The sequence below is a fragment of the Equus caballus genome, chromosome 29 (genome assembly GCF_041296265.1).
Source record: "Equus caballus isolate H_3958 breed thoroughbred chromosome 29, TB-T2T, whole genome shotgun sequence".
NCBI lineage: Eukaryota > Metazoa > Chordata > Mammalia > Perissodactyla > Equidae > Equus > Equus caballus.
The window spans coordinates 16,842,177-16,854,735 of NC_091712.1; the positions used below are offsets into that span (position 1 = coordinate 16,842,177).

The 12,559-nt window shown below is 33.9% G+C and overlaps 1 protein-coding gene across 21 annotated transcripts in view; it reads right to left on the minus strand.

Moving 5' to 3' along the window:
- The window catches only part of CCDC7 (coiled-coil domain containing 7), a 460,046-nt gene that overhangs the window by 362,471 nt on the left and 85,016 nt on the right, over nucleotides 1-12,559 (minus strand). For all 21 annotated transcript variants that reach the window (XM_070255438.1, XM_023632305.2, XM_070255443.1 and 18 more), the window contains one exon: nucleotides 523-598. In XM_070255438.1, the coding sequence (XP_070111539.1) occupies nucleotides 523-598 (76 nt within the window). The remainder of the gene's footprint in view (nucleotides 1-522; nucleotides 599-12,559) is intronic.

Genomic DNA, 12,559 nt, shown 5'->3' on the forward strand with positions numbered 1-12,559 from the left:
ATCATACAATTTTGTCTTTTTTGACTGGCTTATTTCACTCAGCATAGTGTCCACAAGGTTCATTCTTGTAGCATATGTCAGAATTTCCTTCCTTTTTAAGACTGAATAATGTTCAATTATATGTATATATCGCATTTTCTTTATCCATTCATCCTTTCTTGGACACTTGGGTTGCTTCCATCTCTTTGCTACTGTGTATAATGCTATAGTGAACATAGGTATTCAAGCTCCTGATTTCAATTTTGGGGAGTATATACCCAGAAATGGAATTTCTGTATCATATAGGAATTGCATTTTTAATTTTTTGGGAAACTGACATACTGTTTTCCATTGTAGCTATACTATTTTACATTCTGAATGATTAAAATTTTAAATTTTAGAGCTATACACATCATAAAAATTGACGTAAGAACATTAAATATTTTTAACAGTGGTCTTATTTTCTTCTCTATGTTTCTAATTTTTCTAAAATAAATGTGTACTTATTTTTATAATTGGAAAAAAGTCATTTTAAAAGCTTACCTCGTCAACATATTTGACTGTTTTTCAAATATTTTCAACATGGCATTCAATCGATTAGGCAGTGAATAAGAAGTTTCTATTGAAAAAAAGGAAAACATTTAAAGGTATTATTAATGACTGAAGCTACACCTCTATGCTGATATAACTCACTGCTATATGTGTGAGAACTAGACAAGCATAAAGAAGAGACAGCAGGGTCACATGAACAGTGAAGGAACAAAATGCTTATAAGAATAGTTACCATGTTATTAAAATACCAATTATGTGCAAGTCACTATGCTACTTTACATTCTCTTAATCCTCAACCCAGAAATGAAGATATTGTCACCATTTTCAAATAGAGAATTTGAGGCTAAGAGAGATGATATAACTTGATAAAAACTATGCATCTAATAAGTGACAAAACCGGACTGAGCTCCAGGATGTGTGACCTCCTTATGCTATAGCACATAAGAGGACTCTGGGATGCTAAGAGAGAACGATTGGGTTGCTGCTCCTAAGTCAACAATGTCTATGGGAAGAATATGACAACCCTTGTAAGTTTTCCAACTGAATCAAATAACTCTAAAGGTTACCTAAGATGCTACTTAAAAGAGAACCATCAGAATGAGGATACATAATAATCAATAAAGTTTCAAGGTAATAACACAAGACTCTTCAATCTTGTACACAAAAAGCATATGAGAGAAGACAGTCTCTGCACTAAGTTTGGTGCTAAACAAACAAAACATGATATGTACAAAGAAAATGTTAAATAACATGGAAGCATACCACAGTCCCTAAATATCAATTATATTTTTTCTATTCCACATGCCAAAAGAGTGGTATGGAAAATATAATAAACGTTTAGGAGCTGAGAAGAGAAAGGAGGAAGATAGAGATAAACTAAGCCTTAAAGAATGGATAGACTGTCATTGGAAAGAAAAGAGGAAAGACAAACATCATTAAGCAAAGACAAGAAAAGTGGAAATGTGCAACATATATCAAGGGGACCAAATAAATCAAGTATATCAAGAAACCAAGTACACCAGCGAATTTGCTTTGGGAGGGTCAACACTCCTTAAAGAATCAAAGAGTATGCTGGGAGAAGCCAGCTTTGGAAGAATCAAATTTAGAATTTTTTATAGGCAAGAGAGAGTAAGGTGCTTGCATAAAAAAGCAATATAGTGTAGTAAACAATATTTTAAAATTAATCTGATAATAGCTTAGGACACGATTTAAAATTATGCCCTGAATATAGTAAATGATTACAAAGAACATCAACAGTTATTCCTGTCACAATTTGAAAATACAGTTCCCAGGAGGAGAAAAGGTCTTGCTCTGGACTAAATGTTTTTAGTCTCCTAAAATTCATACATTGAAACCCTAATCTACCATATAATGGTATTTGGTGATGAGGACTTTGAGAGGTAACTGGATCACGAGGCACATGAGTTTGCTCCCTTTCTCTCTGCTCTCCATCATTGGAGGACACAGCAAAAAGATGGGCAACTGCAAAGCAGGAAGGCTCTCACCCAGACCTGACCATGTAGGAATCCTGATCTTAGGACTTCCCAGTCTCCAGAACTGTGAAAAATTAATTTCTGCTGTTTAAGCCACCCAGTCTATGGTAATTTGTTATAGCAGCCCGAACTGACCAGGACAGGCCCCTACCTATGACTGTACTAATTTAGGAATTTTAACTCAGTATCATAGAATGTACAGATGGGAACATTACACTTTCATTATTAGGCATAACAGCTTAGAGAATAATCGAAATGTTCTTTCTCAAGTTCTCATTATGAATAATTTAAAAGCAGAAGAAAAGAGGTTAGGATATCTATTATTACAGATCCTCTTCCAGAGAAGCATACTCCTGGTTGGCAAGGTGGCCTACAATGTAATTTTGAAGTAGCTGAAATGGTAAAAGGAGATTTAGTTGTTTGCTGTGTATTGTGGGGGGAGGAGAACCTCTTTTCTCTCTCTTATAAAAGCTGCAGTATTTTAATAATGAACTAATAAAAATTATTAATAATGAATGCATACTATTTATCAATGGACAGTTTTTTCCTCTTTGGAAAAGGTCTAAGAAACAGCCAGCATCTAGGATGCATATGCATAGATGGATTACAAAACTGGGAGAGAAATGTACACAAAGTGCTTTTATCTTGCTTTATTACTTAAATGTCAATGAAAACGTACCTAACCATTTGATGTAAAATTATCTTATTCTTTTTAAAGCTCCATAGTGGGGCTGCCCCAGTGGCGTATTGGTTAAGTTCAAGCACTGCGCTTCAGAAGCCTGGGTTTGTGGGTTCAGACCCTAGGAGCAGACCTACACCACTCATGAAATCAGACAAAAAAAGGAAATAAAGGCATCCAAATTAGAACAGAAGAAGTAAAATTGTGACTGTTGGCAGCTCACATGATACTATATATGGAAAACCCTCAAGACTACACCAAAAAAACTGTCAGAACCAATAAATGGATTCAGTAAAGTTGCAGGATACAAAATTAATATACAGAAATCTTTTGCATTTCTATACAATAATAACAATCTATCAGAAAGAGAAACTAAGAAAATTGCTATTTACAATTGCATCAAAAAGATTAAAATATCTAGAAATTAATTTAACTAAGAAGGTGAAAAGGTTATACTCTGAAAACTTAAGACATTGATGAAAGAAATTGAATATGACACAAATAAATGGAAAGATATACTGTGCTCATGGATGAAAAGAATTAATATTGTTAAAATGTCCGTACTATCCAAAGCAATTTACAGATTCAATGCAATCCCTATCAAAACACCAATGGCATTTTTCACAGAACTAGAACAAATAATCCTAAAATTTGTATGGAACCACAAAAGATCCTGAATAGCCAAAGCAATCTTGAGAAAGAAGAACAAAGCTAGAGGTATCACACTCCCTGATTTGAAACTATACTACAAAACTATAGTAACCAAAACAGATGGTACTGGCACAAAAACAGACACATAAATTAATGGAAGAGAATAGAGAGCCCAAAAATAAACCCACACTTATATGGTCAATTAATCTACAACAAAGGAGGCAAGAATGAAAAATGGAGAAAAGGCAGTCCCTTCAATAAATAATGTTAGGAAAACTGGACAGCTACATGCAAAAGAATGAAACTGGACCACTTTATTACACAATATACAAAAACAATCTCAAAATGAATTAAAGACTTAAATGTAAGACCTGAAACCATAAAACTTGTAGAAGAAAACATAGGCAGTAAACTCTTTGACATCATCTTAGCAATAATTTTTTTGGGTCTGTCTCCTTAGGCAAGGGTAACAAAAGTAAAAATAAACAAATGGGACTATATCAAACTAAAAAGCTTTTGACAGCAAAGGAAACCATCAACAAAATGAAAAGGCACCCTACTGAATGGGAAAAGATATTTGTAAATGATGCTTCTGGTAAGGGGTTAAGATCCAAAATATATATTTAACTGATACAAATTCAATATTAAAAAAACAATTAAATTAAAAATGGGTAAAGAATATGTCTGAATAGACATTTTCCAAAAGAAGACATACAGATGGCCAAGAGACACATGAAAATATGCCCAACATTACTACTCATCAGGGAGATGCAAATCAAAACCACAATGAGATATACCTTTACACCTGTCAGAATAGCTGTTATCAAAAAGACAACAGAGGGGCTGGCCCTGTGGCACAGCGGTTAAGTTTGTGCACTCCACTTTGGCTGCCTGGGGTTTGCCGGTTCAGATCGAGGGTAGGGACCTATACACTGCTCCTCAAGTCATGCTGTGACAGGCATCCTACATATAAAGTAGAGGAAGATGGGCACAGATGTTAGCTCAGGGCCAATCTTCCTCAGCAAAAACAGGAGGATTGGTGGCGAATGTTAGCTCGGGGCTAATCTTCCTGGAAAAAAGAAAAAGACAACAGATAATCATTAGTGAGGGTGTGGAGAAAAGGGAACCCTCATGCACTCTTAGTGGGAATGTAAATTGGTGCAGCCACTATCAAAAATTGTATGGAGGTTCCTCAAAAAATTAAAAACAGAACCACCACATGATCCAGCAATTCCACTTCTGAGTATTTACCCAAAGAAAAAAAAAACACTAATTTGAAAAAATATATGCACCCCTATGTTCATTACAGCATTATTTACAATAGCCAAGATATGAAAGTGTCCATCAATAGACAAATGGATAAAGAAGATGTGGTATATATACTTAATAGACTATTACTCAGCCATAAAAAATAATGAAATCTTGCCATTTGTGACAATACAGATGGACCTGGAAGGTATTGTGCTAAGTGAAATAAGTCAACAGAGAAAAATAAATACCACATTATTTCACTTATATGTGGAATATAAAAACAAAACAATTAAACAAAGAAAACAGAAATAACTCCACCGATACAGAAAATGAACCAGTAGTTGCCAGAGGGGAGGAGGGTAGAGGGTTGGGCAAAATAGGTGGAGGGGATTAAGAGGTGCAAACTTCCCGTCATAAAATAAATAAATCACGGGTTGTGATATACAGCATAGGAAATATAGTCAATAAGATTGCAATAACTTTGTATGGTGACAGGTGGTTACTAGACTTGCTATGGTGATCATTTTGTAATGTACGTAAGTGTCAAATCACTATGTCGCACACCTGAAACTGACATAATACTGTATGTCAACTGTATTTCAATTAAAAAATAAAACAAAGGCTCAGGTCCAATTTGTGGCCTCATTGCTATTCAGCTGGTCTACTTGTCTATCTTTATACTATACTTTATATACTTTACTTATACTATATCTTTATAATAATTATAGCCTTATAATAAGTCTCCCATCTTGGAAAATAAAATTTTTAAAAATGTCATTCACTAGTATCCAAAAAGATGAACCTCCTAGAGATAAATTTAACAAAACATTACAAGACCTTTTCTCTAAAAGTTTCAAAACCTTGTAAAAACAAAATAATGAAGATCTAAAAATGGAGATATAAAGTATTTTCATGTAATGAAAACCACAATGATATTGAGACATCACCTCTCCCCAAATTGATCTATATTTCCAACAAAATCCCAACAGCCTATTTTGTACAAATTGACATGTGCCTCTAAAATTTATATGGAAATGCAAAGGACTTAGAATAGTCCAAACAACTTTTAAAAGGAACGAAGTTGCAAGATTTACACTATTTTATTTCAAGACTTACTATGGAGCTAAATGAAATGAAGACAATATGGTAATGGCATTGAGATATACATAGAGTTAAATGAACATAATAGAGAGTGCAGAAACAGAGCCACACACATATATTCAATTGATTTTCAACAAGACTTCCAAGATAACTCAATGGGAAAAGGATAATCATTAAATGTATGGTGCTGAAACAAATGGAAAAAGAAAATTAATCTTGGCTTTTACTTCAAACTATTCACAAGAAATAATCTAAAATAGATCACTGACTTAAAAGTAAAAACTAAAAGTATAAAACTTATGGTAAAAAAATGTCTTCATGACATTGGGATGGCAAAGATTTCTTAAATAGAACATGAACAGCATGTACTATAGGAAAAAATCATTAAATTAGACTTCATAAAAATTAAAAATTCTTTCACGTCAAAGGACTCCATTAAGAAATTAAAAAGCAAGTTGCAAACTGGGAAAAATATTAACAATACTGTTATCTAATAAATGGGCTATCTCTAGTATATACATAGAATTCCTATAAGTGAATAATAAAGACAATCAACCCTATTAAAAATGAGCCAAAGTTTGGGACAGACACTTCACAAAAGAAGATATCTGAATGGTCAATAGCCACATGAAAAGATGCTTAACATAATTAGTCACCAGAGAAAAAGCCTAATGAGATGCCTCTACATAGCCAATATAACGGTTAATAAATATTCAGTAAGTACTCTGATGAACAATTTTAAAGTCATAAAATATTGCCAAATTATAACCTTTAGAAGAAGTAGGATTTTTACTAAACACATTATTATCTTTACAGAATTTCTAGTGCTGTAAATAGAGAATGATTGTTAGAAATACAACCTAAAAATTATAACATTAATTTCTAAGGCCTACTTATTTTTTAATATTATCATCTGTCATCTAACTCCTTGAATATCTAGTTAAACTTTCACACAACCCTAATTCTGTGGCCGTGAGGGAGTCCCATTACTTCACTACAATTTTCAGGGGCTCTATAGCCTTACTTCCCCATGCTTCTGCCTCCATATTTCTGAGCCCACACATGCTGCTTAAGTAACTTCCCAAATCAATCTAAGTATGAAGCCTAGAGACATTTTTTGTGAGTTTTAAATCTTAGCAGAAAATTTGGGACAACGTGAAGAAAATTACCTCTCAGGCAATAATTTATTCACTTAAGTGGCTCTACCCATCCAAACCTGATTTGATTTTTTTTCTTCTTTCATCTCCATAGAATAAATACATATTACAAGAGTCTACAAGAGTCTCATTCCAGCTTAAGGACACACATGCGTTGAAAGTAAAGGAGTGGAAAAGATACTCCATGCAAATGGTAACCAAAAGAGAGCAGAAGTGGCTATACCTATATCAGATAAACAGAATTACACTCAAGAACTGTCACAAGAGAAAAAGAAGGTCATTACATAGTGTAAAGAGATTATTTTATCAAGAAGATATAACAATTGTAAATGAGTATATGCTCAACATTGAGCACTTTACATTTAACATAAATATTAACAGAACTGAAGGGAGAAATAGACAGAAATACAATAACAGTAGGGGACTTCAAACCCCATTTTCTACACTGGATAGATCATGCATGCAGAAAATTAACAAGGAAACAGTAGACTTGAAACACTATAGACCAAATAAACCACATACACAGACCATTCTATCTAACAGCAGCAGTATATACATTCTTCTCAAGTACACATGGATATTCTCCAAGATAGATCATATGATGGGCAACAAAGGAAGTCTTAAAATTTTTAAGAATATTGAAATCATATCTAGTATCTTTTCTGATGAAAATTGAAATGAGTAACAGGAGGAACACTAAATAACTCACAAATATGTGGAAATTAAACAACACACTCCTAAAAAACACTGGGTTAAAGAATAAATCAAAAAGGATATCAGAAAGCATCTTGAGACCAAAAAAAACACAACATACCAAAACTTTTAAGATTCAGGGAAAGCAGTGGTAAGAGGGAAGTTCATAGCGATAACACCTACAATAAGAAAAATAAAGATGTCAAATAAATGACCTAAATATAAACATCAAGTAATTAGAAAAAGACACCAAAGTTAGCAGAAGGAAGGAAATAATAAATATAGAGCAGGAATAAATGAAAAAGAAACCAGAAAGACAATAGAAAAAAGCAAGGAAACTAAGTGTTGGTTTTTTGAAAAGATAAAATTCACAAACCTTTAGCTACACTAAGAAAAACAGAGAAAGGAATCAAATGGACAAAATTAAAATAAAAGAGGAGACATTACAACTGACAACAGAAATACAAAGGATTTTCCAACAAAATGGATAACCTAGAAGAAATGTATGTATAAATTCCTAGAAATGTACAACCTATCAAAATCGAAACATGAAGAAATAGAAAATATGAACAGACCAATAATGACTAAAAAGATTGTATCTGTAACTAAAAATATCCCAACAAAGAAAAGGCCAAGACCAGATGGTTTCACTGGTGAATTCCACCAAAGACTTAAAGAAGAATTAATGCAAATCTTTCTCAAATTCTTCCGAAAAAAAAAGAAGAGGAAAGACCACTTCCAGACTCATTTTATGAGGCCAGCATTACCCTGATACCAAAGCCAGATAAGGATGCTATGAGAAAAGAAAACTATAGCTCATACTCCTGATAAATATAAATGCAAAAATTCTCAATAGAATATTGCAACTCTAATTCAACAGGATATTTTAAAAAATCATACACCATAATCAAGTGGAATTTATCTCTGAGATGCAAAGAAGGATCAACATAAATAAATCAATAAATGTGACACACCATATTAATAGAATGAATGGTAGAAATCAAATGATCCTCTCAACGGATGCAAGAAAAAGTGTTTGACAAAACTGAACACCCTTTCAACATAAAAGCTCTTGACATATTAAGAATAGAAGGAACATATCTCAACATAATAAATGACATATATGATAAACCCAGAGTTAATTTCATAATCAAGAGTGAAAACCTGAATGTTTTTCCTCTAAAATCAGGAACAACACAAGGGTGCCCACTCTAACCACTCCTATTTAACATAGTACTAGAAGTCCTAGCCACAGCAATTAGGCAAGAAAAAGAAATCAAAGAAACCCAAATCAGAAAGGAAAAAGTAAAACTGTCTTTGTCTGCTAGACACAATCTTATAGACAGAAAACTCCAAATACTTCACCAAAAATCAGTTAAAACTAATAAATAAATTTAGTAGAGTTCCAGGATATGAAATCAACATAGAAAAATCAGTTGCATTTCTATACACTAACAACAAAATACCTAAAGAGAAATTAAGAAAATAATCTCATTTACGATAGCATCAAAAACAATAAAATAACTTTACCCAAGGATGTAAAAGAATGAACTTTTTAACAATTTGAAAACAAAATTAAGGAAACAATCCCATTTTCAATAGTATTAAAAAGAATAAGAATCTCAGAATAAACTTAACCAAAGAGGCAACACTAGCACACTGAAAAACTATAAAATATTGCTGAAAGAAACTAAAGAAGACACAAATAAATGAAAAAACATCATGTTTATAGATTGGAATATTTAATATTGTTAAACTACAGATAGTATCCAAAGTGATCTACACATTAAACACAATCTCTATGAAAAATCCAAAGGCATTTCTTGCAGAAATAGGAAAAAATTTCTAAAATTCATCTGGAATCTCAAGGGACCCTGAATAGCCAAAATAATCTAGGGGAAAAAAAACCAAGTTGGAAGCCTCATACTTCTTGATTTCAAAACATATTGCAAAGCTATAGTAATCAAAACAGTGTGGTACTGGCATAAAGATAGAAAAATATTTCAATGGAACATAACAGAAAGCACAGAAATGAACCCTCACATAAATGATCAAATGATCTTTGACAAGGGTGCCAAGACAACACAATGAGGAAAGGACAGTATCTTCAACAAATGGTATTGGGAAAACTGGACATCCACATGCAAAAGAACGACATTGGACTCTTACTTTACACAATTCACAAAATTTAACTCAGAATAGGTTAAAGACCCAAACATAAAACTTAAAACTATAAAACTCCTAAAAGAAAACAAAGGGGAAAACCTTCTTAACACTGGATTTGGCGGTAATTTCTTGGATATGACACCAAAAGCACAGTCAACAAAAGCAAAAATAAACAAAGGGACTACATCAAAATTAAAAACGTCTGTGGATCAAGGGAACAGAGTAAAAAGATAACTTATTGGATGGGAAAAGATATTTGCAAATCATGTATCTGCTAAGGGGCTAATATCCAGAAAATATAAAGAACTACTATAATTTAACAACAAAAAACAACTTTATTAAAAAATGGGCAAAGTCTTGAATAGATATTTCTCCAAAGAAGATATACAAATGGCCAAAGAGCATATGAAACAATATTCAACATTCAGCATTCAACATGATTTCTCTAATCATTAGAGAAATGCAAATCAAAACCACAGTAAGATATTACCTCACACCCATTAGGATGGCCACTGTTAAAAAGCAGAAACTAACAAGTTGGAAAGGACTTGAAGAAACTGGAAATGTTCTTCACTGTTGATGGGAATACAAAATAGTGTGGTGACTATGTAAAACAGTACGCTTTTTCCTCAAAAAATTAAAGAATTACCATATTAATCAGCAATCTATGGGGCCGGCCCAGTGGCATAGCGGTTAAGTGTGCATGTTCCACTTTGGTGGCCCAGGGTCCGCTGGCTCGGATGCCGGGTGCAGACATGGCACTGCTTGTCAAGCCATGCTGTGGTGGGCATCCCACATATAAAGTAGAGGAAGTTGGGCACAGATGTTAGCTCAGGGCCAGTCTTCCTCAGCAAAAAGATGAGGATTGGCAGCAGATGTTAGCTCAGGGCTAATCTTCCTCAAAAAGAAAATCAGCAATCTACTTCTGGGAATAAATCCAAAAGTATTCAAAGCAGGATCTAGAAGAGATATTTGCACATTCATGTTCATTGCAGCATTATTCACAATAGCCAAGAGGTGTAAGTAATCCAAATGTCCATTGATGGGTGAAAGGACAAAGAAAATGTGGTACATACAGACAACAGAATGTTATTCAATCTAAAAAAAAAGGAAATCCTGTTTCATGGTACAACATGGATGAACCTTGAGTACATAAGGCTAAGTGAAATAAGCCAGTCACAAAAAGACAAATAGCGGTGATTCCACTTACAGGCAGTATCTAAAGTAGTCAAACTCAGAACAGAAAGTAGAATGGTAGTTGTCAGGGGATGGGGGAATGGGAAAATGGGGTGTTGTTTATTCAATCTGTACAGAGTTTCTATTTTGCAAGATGAAAAAAGTTCTAGAAATCTGTTGCACAACAATACGAATATAGTCAATACTGCTGCACTGTACACTTAAACATACTTAAGATGGTAAATTTCAGATTATGTGTTTTTACCACTATTAAAATTTTTTAAATAAATTTTTAAAAATAAATACATGGGCTTTTGTTTCTGGTCAGGCATATAAAAAGCTTGGAAGTCGCCACTCAGTTATAACAAGGAAAAAGCTGAACAAACTAAAAAATCAATAACTGTTCATGAATCCATAAGAGAAGTAAAGTCACAGGGCAAACTGCTGTCCCCAGAACTAGAGAGACTGACAGGTGAATACAGAGAATCACAAAACAGCAGAGCAGTAGCCAATTAACTGCAAACTTTGTGGGAACCCTTGTAGGAAAATCTGAATTATAATTGACAAATTGCTAAAGAATCAGTGTGGGCAAGTCTGAGAGAGAGAAAAACTACATGGGGTCCCAGTCATGGCGGGGAGGGGCACACTTTTCCAAGTTTTACCTCCTGAAGCTCTAACAGGTTCTCACAGTGAATGTCAAAGAAAACTCACTTTGGACTTCCAGCATGGGGAAGGGAAAAAGAACCATTTTGAAATACGTCAGAGTATCCTGTTCTTTTTAACAAGGTCTACCTGAGGAGAAACTATTTAACCAAAGTCTAACCTTCTGGGGTTTTATCAGAGGCAGACTGACCTGGGAGAAGAAAAACTATTTTCTTATTTTTAATTGATTTAACAGATAACAGTTTGTCCAAAATAATAATAGCAACAATGTATTTTATTATGTATGCTTATGTATGTATATATACATATGCATATTTATCCTTATGTATGCATATGTATAAGTTAATGAATAACAACAATAACATAAGGGGCAAGAGTAAGGAATTAGTACTATTTTGTTATTATCAGGTACTCACACTACCTGTGAACTGTTACAGTGTTATTTGAAAGTGGACTTGAATTAGTTGTAAATGACTATTGCAAACTCTAGGGCAATCACTAAAAAAGTTAAAAAAAAAGGAAGTATAACTGATATATGATAAGGAAGGAGAAAAAATGGAATCATAAAATGCTCAGCATATAACATCAGTATCATGGTGGCACAGAACGTCCCTCATTTTTTTCCCCCTCTTCAATAACAAAACTTCAGTACCATTAACGAAAGGTGCCTCTGTGGGAGTTGTGAGACCCAGTGCATATGCCAAGGGACCCAGGAGGAGTCTTATCCCCATGTTCACTGGGTAACAGGCAGACAGACCTTGGTATTAGCTGTGGAACCTAAGGAGACTGTGAACCGCTGCAGGAATGGTGATTTGGAGAGTCAACTACAGACAAGAAAGCTTTTGTGAAAGTACAGTATTCCAGAGGAGAAGTTCCAGCACTCTCCTGGAGAAAAAAAGTACGTGTTTGTATGCATTGGAAGGGGTCAGAGGATCAGCTTGACTTGTTGGCATCACTCCTCCCCCAAGGCAGGAGAGTTTGGAGCTAAATGAAATGGT